The sequence below is a fragment of the Haemaphysalis longicornis genome, unplaced genomic scaffold, assembly GCF_048455015.1.
Source record: "Haemaphysalis longicornis isolate Haplotype H1 unplaced genomic scaffold, Haemaphysalis longicornis Haplotype H1 scaffold_5, whole genome shotgun sequence".
Lineage (NCBI taxonomy): Eukaryota > Metazoa > Arthropoda > Arachnida > Ixodida > Ixodidae > Haemaphysalis > Haemaphysalis longicornis.
The window spans coordinates 49,850,467-49,873,175 of NW_027526385.1; the positions used below are offsets into that span (position 1 = coordinate 49,850,467).

The 22,709-nt window shown below is 47.9% G+C and overlaps 1 protein-coding gene across 1 annotated transcript in view; it reads left to right on the top strand.

Moving 5' to 3' along the window:
- The window catches only part of LOC144139679 (solute carrier organic anion transporter family member 4A1-like), a 34,448-nt gene extending 13,073 nt beyond the window's left edge, over positions 1-21,375 (top strand). The window contains exons 3-9 of the mRNA XM_077671969.1: positions 1,683-1,838; positions 1,937-2,026; positions 7,367-7,550; positions 13,188-13,341; positions 16,700-16,884; positions 19,468-19,532; positions 20,956-21,375. Of these exons, the coding sequence (XP_077528095.1) occupies positions 1,683-1,838; positions 1,937-2,026; positions 7,367-7,550; positions 13,188-13,341; positions 16,700-16,884; positions 19,468-19,532; positions 20,956-21,185 (1,064 nt within the window). The 3' untranslated portion in view covers positions 21,186-21,375. The remainder of the gene's footprint in view (positions 1-1,682; positions 1,839-1,936; positions 2,027-7,366; positions 7,551-13,187; positions 13,342-16,699; positions 16,885-19,467; positions 19,533-20,955) is intronic.
- The last annotated feature ends 1,334 nt before the right edge of the window (positions 21,376-22,709 follow it).

Below are 22,709 nucleotides of genomic sequence, written 5' to 3' on the forward strand. Positions count from 1 at the left end.
CCCTTGCCTAGTCACATGATACCACAGCGGCGAAGTCCCAAGTGAGCACAGCTGCGAAATTAAGGACCACGTGGCCTTACCGCACACTTGCCGCCATTGCGTTGCGGCTGCTCAAGGTCACACCGATGCCATGAATGACCTTGCAAGACAGCATACATGACCGCTGTCTGTGATACTTTACCATTTGAACGTTTTGTTGTGTATTGATATGAGGGAAACTTGTTTTGGGTTAAGTTAAGCATGCTCCGTGTTATAAGATGGCACACCGTCATTTGGGTGGCCAGGTTAACATGGTTTTGGTTGCAAAAACTTTATTGACCCAAAGCTGAAGAGAAAAAGGCGCCAGCAGCAAGCACCGGCACACTGCAGTCCTCTGGTCAACGGCCGGGAGCCGGTGGTTTTTAGCGGCACCTGTAGGTCGGAGATAAGCAGCGTAGCCTCCCATTGCTCTAGCGTAGTAAGGGATACGGGCATGGAAGAATGGCGGTGGATGGCAGGCAGGCGCCAACTATGTGGCGGAAGGAAGCCAAAGGCGCGCCGCACAAAGTACAGCTGCGGAAGTATGACGGGGGGGCGGGAGGGGGGGATGGATGTGACACAATGCAGGACGCGGGAAGGTGTTCGCGTGCAGCCGAAGCCACTTAGCAGACTTTCCATGATCTATAGAGGGAACGGGGCTTGGAGAGCGCGTCCGACTAAGACGGTGATAATGCGTTATGCCGCTACTGGTTACCAGGTAGAAGGTTGTGGCTGCGTTCCTGCCGAACATTAGCTTGGTTCGTTTTGGCAGTCACGCGATATTGCTGCCCTCAAAGTAGGCAAGACAAAATACAAGTCTGTTTTATACCAGAGATTTCGTGTTTTATAGTGTCCTCGGCCCTCTTCCGCATGCAAACGATGTTTTATTCACTGAGAGATTAAGCAATTTACTTTAAAATTTTTATTTTTCCGCTAAATCATGTGTTTTCGTGGTCTGAAATGACATCACAAAAACCGGCCGCTCTGCCGCCAATTGAAAAGCCTTGCTTAACCTTAGTGAACCCCTAGATGGCGCCACCATACCGAAGCAAGGCGTTTTCTGCTTCTGGTTTGTTCTTGACCGTATTTGTACCTGGCTGGCTTGATTTTGTTGAGGGAGAAAATAATCGTTTCGTGAAACAGAGTGCTCGCTCGACTAATATAGTCACGTAATACACCGTTTCTTGCGTCAATCGGCAAGTGTCGTATGAGACAATCCCAAAGCCACGCAGTCTTGTGCAGGTAAACCAAGCAGAGTGCGCGCAGTACCAACAGCAGTACGCACCGGTACCTCTATGTTTGCGTGCGCTTTCGTAACTTCCACTTTCAATCCCACAATTCCTACTGCTTTAAAAAGAATGTGGCCTACATTTAAGCACAAATAACCCGTTCGGGAAGATTATAAGGTCTGCCTAATTTGCGTTTGCTTTTGCCCGTCTCCGCCAAACGCAGAGCAGGCTGGTGTGACATCATAGGTTCTGTTGCGGGAAATGAGCGAGAGAGTCGCATGGCCTTTCCCTTTTTCGCTAACTATACAGCTTATTTGAGCGAAGATTACGCTAAAAGTGGTGCCAGTATGATTCTAACGAGGCAATCTTCTGAATGAACCAAACTTGCGTTTTGTCTTTCTTCGTGGCTCTTTAGCGAGTGTTTTCTGCATCCAGGTCACCGGGAAATTCAAGCCATAAAGAAGCTGGAAGCGGCCGGCGCCCCCGATGAGAAAGCCGACGCGGAAAAACCCGATAGCTTCTTCGAGCTGGTGTGCGCCCTCCTGACGAATCGCACCTTCGTGCTGCTGACCATCGCCGGAACAATAGAGAGTAAGGAGGCCGCCTCAGTGTGGGCTTTGGCATCACTCGCAGAGTATGTACATGGGGCATAGTTAAAAGCACATATTTCGCTCATTTTCACCTTCCAGCCATGATGGCGTCCGGAATTTCCGCATTCATAACGAAGATCCTGGAATCGCAGTTCGGCCTGACTTCGTCTGCAACCGCTACGCTTCTAGGTACGTTCTTACCGCCTCCCTTCTCTAGGCACGGCCACATTGGCCAAATTTGAAGCGTTCCTTATAAAATGCTTGAGCCTTCACTGTATATCATAGATTGTCGCATATGTGTTCCTTAGATTAAAATCCCGTAATGCAGCAGGCCTTAGAACATTTCAACGGGAAGAGCAATTATGCGGGAAAATACGTCGCTCGGCGCTAGATGTGTGGTTGCCGTAGGGAAACGTAACCTGTGGGGAGGGTTGGACCGAACTGGTAAGGAGGCGGCGCGGGTTCTCCCGGCGTATGTCATGGCGCAGCGAAGGTAATGAGAGAGGAGGAAACCCCTATCCCGTTGCGTCATGACTAAGGCGGTGAGTTGGGCGAGTTGGTTGCTCGTACTAGCGAACATTAAACAGACAAAGGTAAAGAGGAGACGAAACACAAGCTGGAACTTCAACTCAAACTCTGCAGCAGATACCCGGAAAAAGGCTATATGTACATGAAAAGTGCGCGGGTGAAAATACACTGAACACACAAAAAAAATAAAGTAAAATAGTATCGCACTCACCAAACTTTCTCATATCCCAACGCCACATCACAGTGCCGCCAATAACACACGGAGTAAGGTAAACCTACACCTGTGTGTTGCTATCCCCCCTTACCCATGCACAACCGCCTCCCCCTCTCCAAAAAACCGATTTCCTTCGCGGACAGCGCCAAGGACGGTGAAGTGAACTGACTCATCTTTCCCTTCACTGCCTATCATGAAGGCCTCAAAAAATTTCTCGTTCTGTTTGCGGGAAGACCTGTACAGGATGCGCGTCTGCAAGAAATATTTCAACAAATCATTCATGTCCGTGAAGGAATTCCCTTTTTTGAAAAGGGGGAGCAGGGTGGGCACGGGTAGGGGTACCCGCCGCGGTGGCTCAGTGTCTAAGGCGTTGCGCTGCTGCGCACGAGGTTGCGGGTTCGATTACGTCCGCAGCGGCCGCTTTTCTGATGGTGGCGAAATGCAAAAACGCCCGTGTGTACGAAATTTAGGCGCACGCTAAAGAACCCCAGGTGGTCAAAAATTAATCCGGAGGCCTCCACTATGGCGCGCCTCATCACCTGTGCTGCGTCGGCGTGTTAAACCCCACAATCGCAGGTGAGGGGTCATAGCCGCACACAGGGGTAGGTTTAATTTACGTCGTGTTATATCGGCGGGCACTGCGATGTGGTTTTGTGATATAAGCAAGTGTGATGAGTGCGATACTACTTTGTTTTATTTTATTTTGTTTGTGTTCGATGTTTTTTCACCCTTCCAACTTTTCATGTACATATACCCTTTTTCCGTGTTTCTGCTGCATAAAGTGAGTTCTAGCGTGTTTTTCTAGCGTGTTTTTCGTCTCCTCTTTACCTTTGTCACTTTCAATGTTCGCTAGTACTACGATAAATTTATTAGTTGATTCACAGCTCGTACACTGACGAGATGTTAATTGCAGTGCGGCCATGGCTGCAGGTCATGCAGCGTCACCGTCACAACGCACAGGTTGCTTTGAATCCTATTCCGAGGGTCTTCGCTGCTTCAGAAGTGCTTGCCAAAAATACCGAGAAGATATTCATGCGGCCGAGGGTAGGCTAGGTGTGACTAGCGCGGAATTAGCTCAATACTTCAACGTGTTTTTGAGCTAATATTGAGGTACAATTTTTTTGTATCGTGTGATAGCGTGCCTCGTATCTTCTCCGGTCAAATGAAAAGCCGTGAATCCTTTTCGCTGCACATCGTGTAATGTCAGATGAGGCAGAGAAAACACAAAAGTAAATGCGCCTCCTTTCTTAACCATTGAGTCATGTTTTTACCGCAGGGCCAAGGGTACCTTTATTGCAGAACCATGAGAGAATTATTCGCAAAGCGTCGGCAGTAATGCATACTAGCGAGAGGAGCTTAGATGAGCATGTTTTGCTCCAAAAATATAAGCCTAAAAATGCCAAGGAATGTTTAACGTTTGTCAGTAGCACACTCAACTAAACCGAACACAGTAAGTTCTGCGAAAAATCCTGGAAATATTTTTGTAAAGGGGCATTGTATAGGTCAAAACGTGCCCGTCTTTCAGTGCATTTTTATTGACAATACAGATGACGGAGTTTAAAGGGGCCCTGCAACCCTTTCGATAAGCGCTTTCACCCTTTCTTTCGTGTGTGGAGCCCGCTGCGAAAGCTACAGTAATCGCCAGCACGGAGCGGCACGGCGTTATTTGCTCGTCGCACCAGATACGTCTTCCATTTCGTCTTTGCTTTTGGGGCTTTATTTTAGATGCGACGCATCTCTTTCACTCGCCTTGTCCCTCCTGCGTCGTCCGGCGTAGTCCGCATCTCTCCCCCATTCTCCTCGCCGCGCCAGCTGCGCGTGAGCGCCGCTCTCACCGCAGCGCCATCTGCGTGTTAGCGCTCACCGGCGCTCGCTCCGTCACCGTGCCAGCTGTGCGTGGGTGCGGGTTAGCGCGCAGCTTGCGCTCGGTTAACACATGCGCATGCGCTGCTGTGCGCTGCTCTGTCTCATTCCGCTGCATATAAACGCGGTAACTGCGCCGCTCCGCTCAGTCGTTTCGCCGCCGCTCCACCGATGACATCCTCCGATGACCACCGATGATTTGAATGGAGACTAACAGGCCTGCTATCGCGATGGTCGGCGCAACCGCAACAAGCACCGGCCACCCCGATAAAAATTTACACCATCTTCCCGCGAGGGGAACCATGGGGTAGATGCGACGCATCGGGAGTGAACATGCTGCGTAAAATATGGACACACAACAACAATGGACCCGCTAACATAACGGAAACGCAACGGAAACCCCGATGCGTCGCATCTACCCCATGGTTCCCCTCGCGGGAAGATGGTGTAAATTTTTAAGTTGCTATCGAAAAGTGTTAATTGCTGCAACTGAAGGAAAACCGGCCAACAGCCGCTACATGGCCTTAGTGGCGTAATTCGAGCCGTCGAAGAACGTCAAGACCTGGAAAGACAGAACAATCTTTTGAGCGGGTTGGCAAATTATCTGATTGGAATCGAGCAGTAACTTCGAGCTGAGGTACTTTGCGACCCCTAATCTAAGTACTGGTTGTGTTGGGTGAGTGCGCTCTTCAAGCATTTAAGATTTCAAAGAAAGTTGAAAACAGTGTTGCAGGGTCGCTTTAATTGTGCATCTCGGCAAGTTTAGTTTTAAGGGAGCAAAAATACCGGGAACCAACGAGTGATAAAAAAGAAAACCTTAGAGGTCGACACTAACACCAACGTGGAAAATATCGCACATACACGAAGTTTCGCAAAATTTAAACGCGATATAAAAATACGTCGGTGTACGTAGGTTGATGTCCTTAACAAGCCTCATACCCGTGTCCCTCCCTTTCGATCTCACCCTGATAAATACGGAGGTGGTTTGCTAAAGTCAGTTCAATTTTCCGGCGTTCCGCTTTTCGCGCTATCTACTGGAACTTTTTGTTACTGTTAAACTCGAAACTCTTCGAAACAAGTATTTTTTTTTTGCTATCGCCCACACACAGCCTACATTTCTTGTCAATTAAAAGAACACTGCGAGCCCCCAGTTGGGCATTTATGTTTTGCCTAAAGATGCCTAATTTTTTCTCAACAATGTCGACAAGCATTAGCTGTTTCTAGGTTCTGTGGTTCGGAAAGCTTTTGCCTATATAAACTTTTCCTTCTACAATTCATTTACGTTGTGGCCGGGTGGCTCAATCGAGGAACAGGCAGCCATACTGACAGGGACCAAACTTTTCAGGTTTAAGTAGCCAAGAAAGACTACCTTCTTTAAAACAGGCCACGCGTTACGTCAATTGCCGAATCCCCACCGTAGATGCAATCCCACCGTCACGCTAGCGTTCGTATACAGGTAGGCCAGACGGGCAGATGCCTCAATACAAGGTCTCTTTTTTTTTGCCTGCTCAGAGCAGCTCTTAGCAGTTCCAAAGCTGCTCCTGTCACAGATGTTCTATGGGCAAATAAAATACGGAGCTGCTTGGAGCTGCTGAGAGCTGCTTTGAACAGGCAAAAAAAAAGAGACCAACAGTCGAGTGTCTTCGCGAATAATCCTGCGTCCACGACACTGCGGCAGCCACAACCTGCCGTTTTATTGTCGCACGTACGGCTGTCTCATTGACCGCGATGAAATAAGGACGAATACAATAAATATTTCAACGCGTTCACGGCTTCCTCTGAAGGAGAAATATGTGTCAGTGCTGTGGTTAGCTTCTCAACAAGGAGATTAGGTATCACCTTAACGACTGAACCGCTATGGAGCCATTGTTATTTTTGTTTCTGTTTTGTACGTTTTAGTGCTTTGCGGTTTATTTTGTTCCGAGCCATGAGATTGCGTGGATTACATACCTTTGGGCGGATTAAAGAGAATGCGCAGAAAGAGGAGCATTTGAAGATAACAATAAAACTGGTTTGTTGTCCTCTTCTTCCGTCCCGTCCTTTTGCGCAGTTTTATTGTTATCATGGAACACCAACTAGCCCAACAACGTGCTTTACTGAGCATTTGAAGGTTTATTATTAGAGAAATTCCGAGTAAGCCCCGTTGACCCATACTGATGCTGCCCGACGTTGAGATAAGAGCTTCACGTTGCAGCCGACTACTGAGAGCTGCTGACATTAGTGACTATTGCGACTATAGCAATGATGACAAATGATAAGTGACGTTTGTCCTGTTAATCGTTCCTCTGCACAGAAGTCCACCTGACAGCCAACCTAGTAGCAAAGAGGGCTTAGGATCAACGAGCTTTAGGATTCAGCCCAGTCAGAAAAGACGACAGAAAAAAAAAATCTGTAGTTTTGTCGTATTTTCACCTGTCGCACTGTTGTCGTCTTGTGGTATTTTTGGTCGTGTTGGGATTCAGGTGTTCTGTGGCGTTTCGTATTCCTGTCCTGATTCTGATGTTCCGTCGTGCCAAATTCCTGTCTTGTCGTTATCATGATGTTCCATCAGTAGTAGTACATGCTTTGATTGCTATTGCCCATTTTGAAGAGTAGCGTAAATGGCAGTTCTGTTGCGACTATAGGAATGTTTGTCGTTGAGAAAGTTGACTTTGTAGTTACGACAGAAATGTGTCGTAACAACAGATGGGTTTGTCGTAACAACAGGACTTCTGTTGTCACAACAGTTTTTTGTCGTACGACAGGAATTCTTGTCAGGTTTTTTATGTATTCCTGTTGTGATTTTTGACTGAGAGCTCTTTTTCATCGTAATCACCGCGCATTTAACTTCTTCTCCTATTTAAATACGAAAGGATGACATTGCCTAATCTACAGCTTGCATCTGCCGGGCTGTTAAGAAGTTTTTTCCCGCATTCCATACGTAGGTATAATCGCGATGCCCAGCGCCGTCGGAGGTACCCTGCTGGGAGGGTACCTCATCGACAAATTCGACCTGGCATGCTCCCAGATCATCCGCATGTCCGTGTTCGCCAGCATGTTCACCTGGCTGGCCATGGGCTTCGTACTCCTGCACTGCCCCACCGCGCCCTACGCCGGTGTTTCCTTCGAGTGAGTACGCATTTTCCACTTTGAAAATTCGCGCCACTGCAGCCTGTACGCTGGAAGCTGGGTGAATGTCCACCAAAGATTTGAAAACCACCGTATTTGCCGTCCAGGTTTGTTCTTCACCCTTAGGAGTCTCCGGCAGCGTTAAAACAAGGTACCTAGTGAGAGTTGTGGGAAGACATGGCGGAGCGTGGGGTTTTCTCGGTTTATATCTTGCTTTCTCGCATTTAAGAGGGTTTCAGGAGACGTGAAACATGGACGCCAAAAACGGCAGCTCACGGCATGGAAGTATACCAATATTCTATGGCGTCGCTTTTGTTACAAGAATCTGTATGATACGAATAATATAAGTATATTTTTCTGAGCACTATCTCGCGTAGTTGTCTCCTTGTTCAGAAGACAGGAGCCATGCTCAGACTGTCGCTAAAGCGCGCCATATACCTGTTCCCTCATCATTGTAAAGACTGCACATATTTCCAGACAAGTGAGGCGCATGCTGTAAGGAAGACGGACCAAGCGTGTAAAACAAATGACGGCCCGTGTACGGAATGAAACCAATGGCTGACAAAATATGAAGACGTGCGCCAAAGAAGAGCGCGAAATGGCCACTCACGTAGCAATGGGGCGCAGTAACAAGGCGTCTTTCGCGAGTATAGCGGTAGCATGCGACATTTTCTCTAGTCCAGACCGAAAGGAGTTATCAGAATCTGTGCGTGTTAAACCAACCGAACTTACTTTTTCACACGAAAGTGTTTTATTCCGGGATTCATGAAGATATCACTTACGTCATATCCGTCACGGAAGTGATGCCAGTACAACGCAGGAAGCGGCCTGTAAAGGGTGCACCCCCGCACACAGGGTTTTCTTGCGAGGAAGCAACACTTAGTACTAAAGAGGACGTTATACTTCGGGTTGTCTCTTTTCGGGTTTTATATTTTAACACGAAAGTGTTTTATGCCGGGATACACCACGATTCCACTGACGTCATAATCGTCACGGAAATGTCGCCTGTACACCTTCACCGAAGTGACCCGCCAGCAGGACGTTTCTTGCCAAGCACACACACAAGACAGCCGCCGACCCGCAAATCATGCTCAGCTGCAGATTTCGCTGCACATGCCACTTTCATGTTTCACCGATTCCTATGACAGAGGATTCAACCAGTTTTTAGGCGCCACTCGGAACAACAGCACGAGGCAGCGCCTTTTCATTTATACTTTAATTCAACACGGAAGCTGTTGTAGCTCGAGCCTTTTCGTCCGTCTGCTGAAGGTCCTGCGTCACGCAGGGGTAGGATGAGGTTCCCAAACCCCTACGCGGCCTCGCAGAAACCGGTTCCCATACCCACCGATAAACGGAGCAGTGGTTTCGCAGGGGCGGGTTCTTCCCTCCTTAGCTCCTAGGAGGGGCAGAGCGGAGGAAGGCTCTCGGCGCCCACGGTTAGCTGCCGATTCCTTTGCGCGAACCCTAAAATTTCCGCGGCGACGGCGCTACCGTTGTCGGGGCCCGTTGGCGTTCGGGCCGATAGAAGAGAACCACAGCTCCGCGGTTTCGACAGATTTCACACTGCGTGGAACTAGGTTTAATTTTTGTTGTACTTGACCCCACTGAAGCCTACGTCTTTAGTAGTGTGTTTTATACCCCTGTCACACTTGTAACATTTCGAGGAAATGTCATTTGCTCTAAATGTCATCAGTTTGGTGCCACACGAGATTACTGAATGACATTGAGGCGAATGGCATTTAGCGAATATGTGAGGTTGGGTAGCTCATTCAGCGGCCAAATGAGTAGCCTCAGCAGCAGTGTCACGTCTCTAGGCAGGAAAATTCAGTAATGAACCAGAGAATGCTGTTTCTAAAATCTGTTAGTCAACTTGAATTTTCCCCTTCATGTTAAAGCGAACCTTTTGTGTCCTCACTGATACCGTTGTGCGTCAATGCATCCTGCAGGAGAGAGAGAGAGAGATAAAACTTTATTTGCCATCTTTGCTGAGCGTAACCACCCGAGAGGGAGGTTCTGGGTGGGCGCTTCGTCAGACGGCGTCCAGGAGCCCATGGACCGTGGCGGCGTCTTCCGCCAGCTGGATGACCGCAGCTTGTACTTCGGGAATGCAGCTGAGCAGCGCGGCCTCCCACTGCTCGGAATTACTGATGTGGAATCCGGGGTTGGCGGACTGGGGTTTAAGATGGCAGGCCCAAACCATGTGGGTCAGTGAAGCAGCTGGCAGTCCACACCATTTGCATGTGCCCTGGTACCTTTCTGGGTACTGTCGATGGCATAGGGCGGGGTGGGGGAAAGTGAATGTCTGCAGCCTACGCCACGCTACTGATTGTCCTCTTGTGAGTCGCCTGAAACTTCCGGCAGCTCACAAATCCTGCAGGAAAGCCAACTTTCTTTGACGATGATAATGAATTATTGTGGTTGATGTGAAAGAAAAACACGCTTTCTGTGGCCGGAATCCAGCCTATGTCCCTCGCGTTATGAAGCCGGCGTCTATCCGAATGCTCCATTTCGACATGGTCGAAGCAGTTTTGAAGACTCAAACGACAACCAAAAAGTCCGTCACGAGAGCACTTCGCGTTCAACCATCGTCGTCGTTAGACGGAGGGGGTGCAAGAATTTCTCGTCGCGCGTGGCACCACTGATGCCGGCGTCTATAGTTGTGCTTTAATCTTCCTGTTTGCGACGCAATTTTCAACGCTGGCTTCGAGCTCAGCTTGAGGCATTTTTTTTCGGGCTCACTGCCACACGGCCGCCGTTGACATAATCCCAAAATGCATTCGAAAATGAATGACGGTGATAGCGAAGAGATGGAGAGGATAAGAGCTGTTGGGAAATTTGGAGAACCAGTGCGGGAACCACTTTGGGTGTTTTGGCCGCGTCCGGCGGCCGTCGGCGTCTCCTGGTGGCGTCGCGAAAAACGTTGGAGAGCACAATTTACTGCACCAACATCTGCCAGATTGCTTTGTTAGCTAAAAACTTCCTAATTGGCCATACTGGCCCTTTCTTTTTTTTTTTTTGAATTTGGTCCTCTCCAACGTCTGTTTCACGTCGCCGCTAGAGGAGGCCCAGGACGCCGACCAAAATGCTCGATGTGGTTGCAGCATTAACTCATCTCTCCGTAACGGCTGCAACGGACGCTGTATTTTTGGCTGACAGATTTAATAAATGCTCCTGCATGAATTCTTTACTGTTACCCTTACACCCATACCGGGTGTCACGCGTCACCTCGGTAAAAGAATGAATTCCGGACACAAAGTGATCAAGTTGAGACGAGACTTTAAGGTTGGTAAAGGTACTGGGAAGGTACGAAAAATAGACAATAATAGTGTTGGAAGTACATTACATACAACAAAGACTCCAAATGGCTTTCAGTCCTTAAACTACATAGTGTCTTCACGCTCTATCTACTGGTCCTTATAGGTTCCTAAAGGCCATTTTCCTACCGCAGTTTTTGCTGTTGCGTTGCACCGGATCGTTGCGGCAGTCGGGTGTCAGTTGTCGCTGAGGTGGGTGCCTGAGCGCAGAGCCGTGAAGATGGTTACGGGGCCAGTGCGGCGAAGCCAGTGGTGCGCGTGTGCCCGTGCAAGCCGGTGCTGAGGCGAGCGGAACGGAGCCGCTGTTGCCCTGGAGCACCCACGTCGACTGCTTTAGGAGGCCAACGGGGCAGTGCCACTGGTGCCTTGCGGGTTCCCAGACCTCGGGTCCCGCTTCCTTCGGTCACCTCGAACCACGATCTATCCTTCAACCTGCTCTTCGTCCTCCTTCTCCTTGTTCCACTTCTTTTCTCTCCCAGCTTCCAGAAATTTCTCGCTTCTTAGACTCTTCTTCTTCGTCGTCTCACCCGTCTTCGTACCCCGATTCCTGACACCGGGATTGTTTTTATAGTTCGAGGCCATTGGGGCGACCAATGAGCACGGCCTGCAGGGAAGAGTGGATTGAACGAACTTCTCAAAAATCTCAACGCTTTGCTTTGTTTTCTGCCTAACTGAGCTCGCTGCTCGAACACTACTGACGCGGTATTCTCGTGTGTGTACGTTTAGATGTCCGTTTTGCGGCCGTTTTATTGTGACGTACGTCGAGTTGTATGTGGGCTTTGGATTGACTGTTACGCAACTGTTCTTTTAAAACACATTTTAAACGACTAAACATATTTTAAACTCTCTTTTATGTGTTTATTGTTCTGCCAGCGAACCAACAACAAGAAGAAAAATCGTCTACAAGGACACTAGACGCATTTATCCGCACCCGCACACCTCACTCACTCGACACCAAGGGACCATATTGAGGCAAATCCGGACGAAAACCCTCTCTTCGCCCGCGCTGTCCAGCAGAATATATCCTACCTTATACAGCCCGCTCTGTCCTTCCTGCGGAGACTGGGCAAACATGCAACACATACTATGGCAGCGCCCCACTATGGAGGCCAACAATTTTATTCGCGACGAATCAGGCTGGGAGGCCGCGCTGCTCAACCCCAACAAGAACATTCAGACGGCTCTCGTGGCTCTGGCGGTTCGTGGGTCCTCCGGGGCTTCAGCGAGGCACGCCACCGCATTCGCCTCATTCATGAATGGCCCGGCCATAGACGCCACCGTCGGGTCCAAGCTGGACTCGGCTGCCGAGCGTCTGTGACATTATCGGACCACTCAATAAAGTCTCTCTCTCTCTCTCTCTCTCTCTCTCTCTCTCTCTCTCTCTCTCTCTCTCTCTCTCTCTCTCTCTCTCTCTCTCTCTCTCTCTCTCTCTCTCTCTCTCCCTCTCTCTCTCTCTCTCTCTCTCTCTCTCTAACCCGCCGTTCATAGCTCCGCCGTGATAGCATGGCGTCATATCCGGGTGTTCGCTTTAGCCAATTAGGGCTTGCTCAAAACGGACACCTTTAAAACGAACACAAAACGGACAAAACGCGAGAATACCGCCCCTGGTTTCGTGTCGACTTTCCCACAATTCACGGCGCGTCCTGTACGATTTTCGCTTTTATTGTTCTGCCAGCGAACCAACAAGGCAAAGAAAAATCGCCTGCTCCGAGAAGCCGCCGCTCATAGCTCCGCCGTGCTTGCATGGCGTCACATCCCGCTGTTCGCTTTTATCCAATCAGAGCTTGCTCAAAACTGACACTTCTAAAATGGACACAATACGGACACAAAACGAACAAACCACGAGATTACCGCCCCTCGTTTCATGTCCGCTTTCCCACAATTCACTGTGCTTCGTGTACGGTTTTCGCTTTTATTAGAGAGTTTTAGTATAGTGGAAAGCACCACTTTAGAGCGCCCATAGCGTTAGCGGGCACGCTAACCGTCGCGTAACGAGGCGCTATTCGTTTGCGATTGCGGCTCGCAAATGTTAACGCCACAGCTAAAAAGCTATACTAAAACTCTCTATTGTTCTGCCAGCGAACCAACAACAAGGCGAAGAAAAATCGCCTGCTCCGAGAAGCCGCCGCTCACAGCTCCGCCGTACATGCATTGCGTCACATCCGGATGTTCGCTTTCAGCCAATTAGGGCTTGCTCAAAACGGACACTTTTAAAACGGACACAAAGCAGACACAAAACGGACAACACACGAGAATACCGCCCCTGGTTTCGTGTCCACTTTCCCACGATTCAGTGCGCTTCGTGTGCGGTTCTCACTTGCAGCAAGGGCTACCAATTCGAGCCCAATCAGACGTGCAACGCCGAGTGCCAGTGCAGTGAGATCCTGTACAGCCCCATCTGTGGCTTGGACAACAAGACCTACTACTCTCCGTGCTACGCCGGCTGTCACGAGGAGTACGTTGCCGACGGCACGGTGGTGAGTGTATATATCCTCCAATACACTTGCTACAATCACATGGCTTTGCCCTGACGATTTCTTAATCACAAAAGAAACATTGCAGAAGCACGGACAGCAGCGTAAGTTCGTTCCAAATAATAGAAGCAATCCAGCTGTGGAGGTGCATAACCAGTCAGTGTCTCTAAAATAGACACTTTAGAGGTTATTTGAGAAGGTAAACGCATTTATTTCTGCAACCATTTAGTGATGGTACTACTATGGCTGGAAATTACTTAAGAAAACTTCATAGGACCGAAGTTTCATCCTAGCAAACAGTCTGTCCTTTCTCTTACCGTAAAGGCCTATAGATTGACATCAGCCATGAATTCGTGAACGTTGTTTCCTTGAATGTCAGGTAATTTACCAGAGCTCGGTGTAATTGAGTCATCATTGCGGCGATAAAACAAGAGTTGCAGCCCTTTTCTGTAACCGTTCTCCTCCCGCAAATGCGTTTGTTTTACAGAAGACGAGGGTTCTGTAACATTTACAACGTTTATGGCGTTTAAATTTCGTGTAATCATAGTCGCCTGAGCGTCAATTTGTCACAATATTGCTTTGGGGAAATTTTTGCTAAAACAAGAGTTACAGTCCATTTCTAGATCGAGTGTTCGCGAAAAAGTTGGCTTTGCAGCAAAGCAGTTTACACACCCACACATAAATGCAGGGAACCTTATAGCCATGTGAGGCTGCCCTTTAAAGATATTTCGAGTTTTTAATGATTGCAAGAGTGGTAGCTATCAGCAGCCATGGCCGTGTAACCGCGTCCTTGCGTGGCCGGGGACCTCCCGCACGCCGGATGTTTTCTATAAAGTCTTTTCTCTCTCTCTCTCTCTTTGCTATCTTGTTCAAAAGGCAATGATGATGCGTTGGGTGTTGTGCACAGCTCTGCAACAATGTTAAATGTAATCTCACCTGATGGTATTTCCAATGCCTTTCTGAAGCAATATGCTGAGTGGTGCGCAAAATATTTATGCATTCTGTATACCAAATCTCTGAATGAAGGTGTTCAATGGGAAGACTGGAAAACCGCTAAAATTAAACCCTCGCATAAAAATGGTGACAAAGCATGCATTTCTAACTACCGCCCTATTTCCCTGACATCAACCACGTGCAAATTACTGGAACATACTATTCATAAACATCTCAGTAAATAAATTTCTCGACGAACACAGTGTCTTCACGAATGTACAACGTGGTTTTCGATGGGGGTATTCCACTACGACCCAATAAGTTGAAACTGTTCATGATTTTTCACAGGTAATAAATGAAGGTAAACAGACCGATCATATATTTATGGATTTCCGCAAAGCATTTGACAAGATATCGCATACTAAATTATACTGCAGAAATTAGGCTGTATAATCAGAAACGAAAAAATACGGACATGGATCAAAGCCTACTTGTCGAACCGTAACCAATTTGTTCTGAATGAAGTTTGTTCAAACAAAGTAACAGTTGATTCCGGTGTCCCTCAGGGATCGGTTCTAGGCCCGCTCCTATTTTTGCTGTTTATAAATGACTTTGCAACAGACCTGTCAGTTGCAGTTAAGCTATACGCTGGTGATTGTGTATTATATGAGAAAATTAGTTGCGTTGAAAATAAGACCAGGCTAAATGAAAACTTTTCGAAAGTAGTTTTTTGGTGCGATAAGTGGCAATGTCCATAAACATTAAAAAAACAGTATTTATGAGAAAAACGCACAAAAAGCGACCATTTTTGCTGTGTTAACAGCATTCACTGTTTTGATTTCAAAATTACAGGTGTACAAATATCACGGTGTTTAGATTTCAGATGACCTCTCTTGGACGAAGCATATTGATGATGTAACCACAAAATGTCTTCACAAACTTTTTTCTTGAGGTGTTCGTTAAAGTCCGCCCCACGCTATCTAGGCCTTCTTGCCCACAATTCAATATTTCGCACAATAACAGAGTACGCAGTCGTCATTTGGGACCCTTTCACTAGGAATAATCAGAAAAATTAGACAGAATTCAAAAGAAAGCAGTTATATTTATACTCATGTGGTTGCTCCTCCGTTACTGAACTCCTCGACAGGGCTCTACCGTGTAGATACTTCGCACATTTTATCCTCTTCTTCAGGTTATCCTACCAGAAAACAGCACTCCCTCATGATTACAGCCCTTGGTCCACGAAATAACTGTTCCAAGTATTCTATTTTTGCACGTACCATTGCAGACGGGAACGACCTGGCGAATGATGCTGTTTCACAAAACTCATTATACTTATGCGAGTCGCACTTGCTTTGATTGTTGCTGTTGTGTCTTTTTTATATTACTGCTTACGACTATGTCTCTGTATAATTCTGTGTCACGTTATGTACTCGTTACAAAGGTGTAACCCACCCCGCCAAGATCTCGCTACGAGATCGCAGTATCTACAAATCAATAAATAAAAGTGTGATATAACAAAGCGCACGGTGTATTAGGGCTATCTCTGGGCTCATGTGTCGTACCAAACGCCAGCTTCGGGGTTTTTGCGGGGAATGTGCATTTATCATCAGGCTCGAATTCCTTAACATGCAGCTTTCAAACAAGCAAATTAAGAAATACTTAGCCTGTTCCATTTAGGGAGTGCTGCATTTTCCTTCTATTTCAGGCTGGTTTGATGCACTGGTCGCCGAAGCACCATCTTTCGAAACATGTTTTTTTTTCAAAATCACCAAATTTAAAAACAGCTCAGCCCATGTATTTATATTAGGAGCAGCGACAGATGAGCGAGTTAGTAGGGAGTCATGAAGGCAAAGAACCACAAAATAAAAATGACTCGGGAAATAACTGCTCAGAACATGCGCTTACAAGACAAGTGCTTGTCCTGTGCAGTTTTCTCCTTAGTTTTGTGGTTTTCGCATTTTTCACCACGTATGCATGTATGTATGTATGCATGCATGCATGCATGTATGTATGTATATATGTCAGTATGTGTGTATGTATGCATGTATGTGTGTCGGTATGTATTTATGTATGCATTTATATATGTATGTTTGTATGCATGTATGCATGCATATGTACGTATGTATGTATGTATGTATGCATGCATATGTATGTATGTATGCATGCATATGTATGTATGTATGTATGTATGTATGTATGTATGTATGTATGTATGTATGTATGTATGTATGTACGTATGTATGCACGCATTTACAGTGCGTATGTATTCGCGTGTATGTGCGTTCATGTGCGTACCTGCCTACGTGCGTGTGTGTGTGTGTTAGTCCCATGAAATAGGTGCTAAGCACCGCACTCACCTCTTATTTTACAAACTTCTACTCGAATTGGCGGCGTCAGAAACGCATCGAGATACTTCTGCGCGCAGTTCTACATGGACTGCAGCTGCATCTCGGACTTCGAGGAGAAGCCGGGTGTACCCAATCCGGTGAATGCGGAGCTCACCCGTTGCCAGACGCCCTGCACGAACCTGTTCCCCTTCGCCGTCGGCCTTTTCTGCGTGCTCTTCGGCACGTTCATCAACAGTGCCCCCGGCCTGAGTGCCACCATTCGGTAAGGACCGGTCTCCTCGAATGCTTTCACATCGTCGGCACTATTGCTTGGCCACCACGTTAACAGCCAGCCGACCTCGCCAATCGTTGGTAAATGTGAATTCATTGGGATCGATCCGAGCAAGGAGACGAGCAGGAGGAAACTCTGATGAACCGACGAGGTCAGCCACATTAGCCACATGACTTGCTACTCTATATGGAGGCAAGAGTGGCGTGCACAATTCATTGACACTCACAATTAAACACAGAAAGAATACACCAGACACGCACGCACACAATCAGGTGAAACACGCATATGATCATGAATTTACATTTTTTGTTTAGCCCAGTGTCATGGAAAAATGTTAACACTGCTTTTATTGCGTTACGTGGCGTGCGTAATGTGCACCCCGGCATTTCCCTTGCCATTCGAATTGGAAGCCATAGATAGGAAGCATCACAGGTGCAGGGAAGAAGTTGAGTCGCCGCCCTTACATTCTTTTTCCCGACGTGTAAAGTATATGACCTCGTTCGTGTTAGGATTTGCATGAATGTCGCTACAGCAAAGCGATATGTCGCTTGGGGTGAAATTATATTTTTCAAGATTAATTGTGGGTGCAACCAGCGCTACTCTAAAAGTTGTAGAGAATGTGGGCCTTCTTTTTATATAGGGTTGTTACCAAAACGCCAGCGACATGTTAGCAGCAGTCATCTAGCTGGAACCACCCATGCTACCTGTGGCCCCAGGACTACCAAGACTACCCAGGACTACCTCAGTCTGGGCGCGCAGGCGCCCAGACTGAGGTTATAGCTGTACATCTTGACGGGTCTCGCTAGTGGCTTCTGTTGCAGTGTCAAGATAATCTGGGCGCCTGCGCATATTGGAGTCTCAGGGAATGAGATTGCCCAGCACTATCGGCTCTACAGCGACAAACGTACGCCCCACCGCCCAAACAACTACCCAAGGGTCATGACAAAATACTTCGCGCCCTGCAAACTAATATTTACCCCCACCCGAGCAGATACCACTACATAGCTTCCACCATGTATCCCCGTTTGTGCCGCTTCTGTGGGGAATCCGGGACACTCTTTCATATGGTCTGCGACTTTACACGAAGCGCACGTGACCCGCCCAATCCCTTCCGCACTTATGAGCTTTGGGAGAGCGCCTTGGCCAGCTTTCCCCTCGACGTCCAGCGCAAGTTGGTGGAGAGGGCAAAAATTACCCCACCTTCCCGCGAGGGGAACCCTGTGGAGATGCGACGCATCTGGGGGTTCACGCTGACGAATTTCAGCATCGGCCGCTCACTTCTCGCTACGGCAGCGGCTTCACGTTGACGAAGTTCAGCATCGGCTGCTCGCTTGAACCGTTGGCGTTCGGTATCACGTTTACGAAATTCGGAATCGGCTGCTCGCTTCAATCGTTTGCGTTCAGCATCACGCTCACGCCGCTTCGCAGCCTTGTCTTTAGTGGTGCTAGCATTCCTGTTATCACAGTGATCGGTGCTTGTTACGGTTGCGCGGGCGATAGCAGAATTCTTAGGCTCCATTCAACGCATCGATGGAAATCGGAACGCCGGTGCTGGAACGACCGCGGATATGACGCAACATGGCGCGGCTATGACGCAACACAATTCAACACATTCCACTTTAATCCAATCCAATCCAAATCCAATCCAAATCAAATCCAATTCAATCCAATCCAAGCCGAGCCAAGCCAACCCAATCGAATCCAATCCAATGCCCCTCGCGAGAGAGTGTTCGCTATCGGAGAGGAGAGGGGGGGGGAGCGGCGGAGAGCGCAGCTCGCGCGGCGAGGAGAATGGGGGAGGGGTGTGGACGGACAATAACAACGCCGTATGGAGGGACAAGGCGAGTGAATGAGATGCAGTCGCATCTAAAAGACGCGGCTCGTGCCAATGGACTCCTGGAATGAGGAGTCCACCCTAAAGACTCCTTACTAGGAAACAATAAATTTGTTTAGTCTCTCTCTCTCTCTCTCTCTCTCTCTCTCTTTCTCTCTCTCTCTCTCTCTCTCTCTCTCTCTCTCTCTCTCTAGCTGTGATCATGTGATCATAATTGGCTGAACGGAATTGCACGGGCCGTACTTTTTCCCGTCATATTCAAGGACTGAATCCACAGCCGCGTTTTCTCACACAGCCGTATATAAATTTGTATTTACTGCTTTCGTCCGACTTTGAGGAAATACAGCAACTTACGAAAGAATTATAAGTGTGGGTATCCCAGACGTGCAGCTATTAAGAAATCGAGCTCGACACTCATAAACAGGTCGTAAAATTATTAGTGAGGATTTATTGATGATCCGTTGCATAATCATTGAAGTGCACCGCATCGCACGCTACAGGACCAAAAGGACGGCGATATAGTAAACACCGGTGTGTAGCTCCTTTTTTTCCGTTCATGATGGCGTCTCGCGTCGCAGAATGCGTCTTGTCTTCTAGGCACCTAATTTTTTGTACCATTTTTAAAGTAGTGAGCACAATCGTCAGATACATAGGACACTCAATAGTGATCACTAGCGTACCTAGTGCTTTAGGCAAGGCGCTTGAAGGCGTATAACATGACATAATTGTCTCTCCTGCAGGACCGTGGGCGATACGGCCAAATCCCTGGCCCTTGGTCTTCAATGGGTTTCCGTACGCCTGTTCGGTAAGTATAGGCGTTAAATTAGCCGCATTGCCAGGCAGCTAGCTTTTAAAACAAAAGACGGTTACGACAGAACCTCTCGTGCATCGGGCCTGCATGCCATCTGCACATTTCAATGAGCCTGATGAAACATTTTGTCTGCCGGAAACGTCGAATATCGAATAAAAACTCCCTTAAAAGCCCAAGCGTTTACTCTTCTACTCCGGTTCTTTCCAGCCAGGCACGTGCGGTAAATACAGCGTCTTACAGGTCCGAACCAAAAGTTACCTTATCTTAATTTAGTAACCACCCCAGGTTTCTTGCATAATGGTCTGTATAAGTTCCCTTCTTGGCTCGTGTAATAAACCAAAATGGTTTTTTGAATGGTTGTACCAAACGTGTTTGTCATCTCAGACGTTGTGCGACAGCTTTAAAGAGACGCTAGCTCTCAATGGTTTCGGGCTCTACGTTGCGAAAAATGTCCTCGCTGCTGTGGTAACAATGCATTTATTTAGACCGCTTGATATCCGCGTTGGTGCAACGAGCATTATGTGGAGTTGCCACCCGTCTACCTATCGATAAAATTGTGCTGTTTACTCACCCGCCTCTGTCTTTCGAGGGAGCAGGATTGCATACGTACCGTTTCCTTATTAAGATCACTATTGTGATCACCTCATCCTCCCATTCATAGCCTTATTGGTGGAGCAGTTCTTGCTTAGTGATTACGGGGCAGTGATCGTGTCGAAGGCGATATGTCGGCAAGTTTGTTGTTCGCAAGCACAGATATTTGGCTTGAAGCGTGGCGTAGGATAAAGTTAAGACGTCATGTGAGGGCACTGTTCTTGGCCCTGAATTCTGTTTAACTTTCAGCCATTATCTAACCCGCCTCCTCACTGACTGCAGCGCAATCATGCGTTTGGTCTCAGCCTGTGTAAGCGTCACAATGAACAACAGAATTTACGGACAGGTTATACAAAAAATCTCTAGGCGGCACCGGTGTTTTTTTTCTCCGTTCTTTTTGGTAAGGGAGGTTGTTCTTAATCAAATGCATCGAAGGGGATATGAACGTAACCAACACGATTTCAAAGGTGCTTGCATTGGAAGCAACAGAAGCTCTATACGGCATCTGCTGTTTGTACACCCTAACTCTACTCATTTCTGAAGTGCTTCCAGCTCAACATTTTTAGTCAAAGCAGCTGGGTCCATTCAATAAACCCAGCATTTACAAGGAAATGCCATTTTTTCTTGTTCCTGTTCAATTCGCCGTACACAAAATATTGCCGGAAACTAAGCTTCCAAATTCCAGCCTTTATTTCGATACTTCGATGCCATTAACCTTTCCTTGCGCCTGAGACCTGCGCAGTATGAAATACCGTCGGGGACTTGACTCTGCAATGCAACCGAAGCCTAAAGGGCATTCGCTCAAAGACGGGTCTCGGGCACGCAGGCACAATCCTGGCTCCGATCGTGATCGGCTCCATCATCGACCGCAGCTGCCTGACCTGGCAGACTCTCTGTGGCGGCTTGCGGGGGGCATGCACCATCTACGAGAATGCCAGCATGAGCTACAACCTGTTTGGCCTGCTCATCTTGCTCAAAACTCTTTCTGTGCTCTTTTTCTTTCTGGCCTGGATCACCTACGTGCCGCCCAAGTCGGGCGGGGCGAGAGTCCAATAGGAATGACATGCTATTCATTAAACGCTCGTACAAATCGCATTCTCTCGGCGAGAGTACTGTTGCCCTGCGGTTTCAGATCTGACAGCGAAACGCTCCGGTGAGATATCATTCGTCACAGCATGCTTAAAAGCCATCTGCTGTTAACCTCAGCAGAAGAAGCGGTTCCAAGCTGCTTTTGATTGATGGAGGTGAGCCCTTACCCCCCTTGGAGGGGTGTCAATAGTATTTTCAGCCGTTCTATACTACGTATTGCGTTAGTACTTGTGGACAGGTGTTTGTTACGATTCAGGCGAGCACATAATAGGACACATTTGCTATTTCGTTCGTAGAAATACGCACAGCAGGTGCTACTACAAGGATGAGGTGGGGGCTGGTAATTTTATTACTGCTAAGATAGGCGCGAAAACCAGTTGAATGTTTGCTGTTCTGTATTCAAAGAACAATTTTCCTTTGCGATTCCTTGTAGACATAGTGCGGGTGAAGGGGTGCCGGTGCCTTGAGTAATTCTGAATGTAAGCATTTCTCCTCGCTCCAGACCCATGTAGTCATCGCCCTGAGCTGAATAAAGCAACGCTTTACGTTAATACATGCACCCGTTGACCTCGTAATTTCGAGTCATGGAGCTCTGTGAACGCAGCCGATCTTTACGGGGTGTTCCAGACTAGACCTTGAACGTAGCCGCGAGATTCTGAAACATAATTTGTCGGTGGTATGGTGGGGAATAGAAACTTTTTGGTTTGAAATTAGTTGGAGGGAGGACTCAAGGAGATGAACCAGGTAGCGTCGACTCTTGTAACCACGCTTTTTAAAACACGGATTCTGCTCGCACATAGCTTGCGAACTGCGGCGCATGGATAGGGAGTGCCTTCTACCGACGTGCGCTTCAAAAAGGCGCCAGTGGCTTCGACGAGCGCCGTGCGGTGGCGCCACACAGGCTGGTTACTGAGGCCCGATTCACGCAATCGACCAGGGCCGGTATTCTCGTGTTTTGTCTGTTCTGTGACCGTTTCAAAAGTGTCCGTTTTGAGCAAGCCCTTATTGGCTAAAAGCGAACACCCGGATGTGACGCCGTGCAATTACGGCGGAGCTTTAATAGGCGGCTTCTCAGAGCAGACGATTAGGGGCAGACGATTTTTCGTCGCCTTGTTGTTGGTTCGCTGGCGTAACAATAAACACATGATAGTTTAAAATAGGCCTCTTAGTCGTTTAAGATGTGTTTACCACAACAGTTGCGCTAACGTCAATCCCAAGGCCACCTACAACTTGGAGAACGTGAAAATAAAACGGACGCAAAGCGGGCGATTTCAACTGACAAACACGAGAATACCGCCCCAGGCCTCTGTATTTTTTGGAATAAAGACCTACGACATGCTCTTGACCCTCTTTTCCGACGCGATGCTCATCCCCTTTCGAATGCCAAACACGACGGCGGCTGCTGCCTTATTGCCTCCGCTCATTCACGACTCCTGCCGGTTCATCGCCATTGCGTCTACCTCTCGTGTCGGGATGCCAGTGACACCAGTA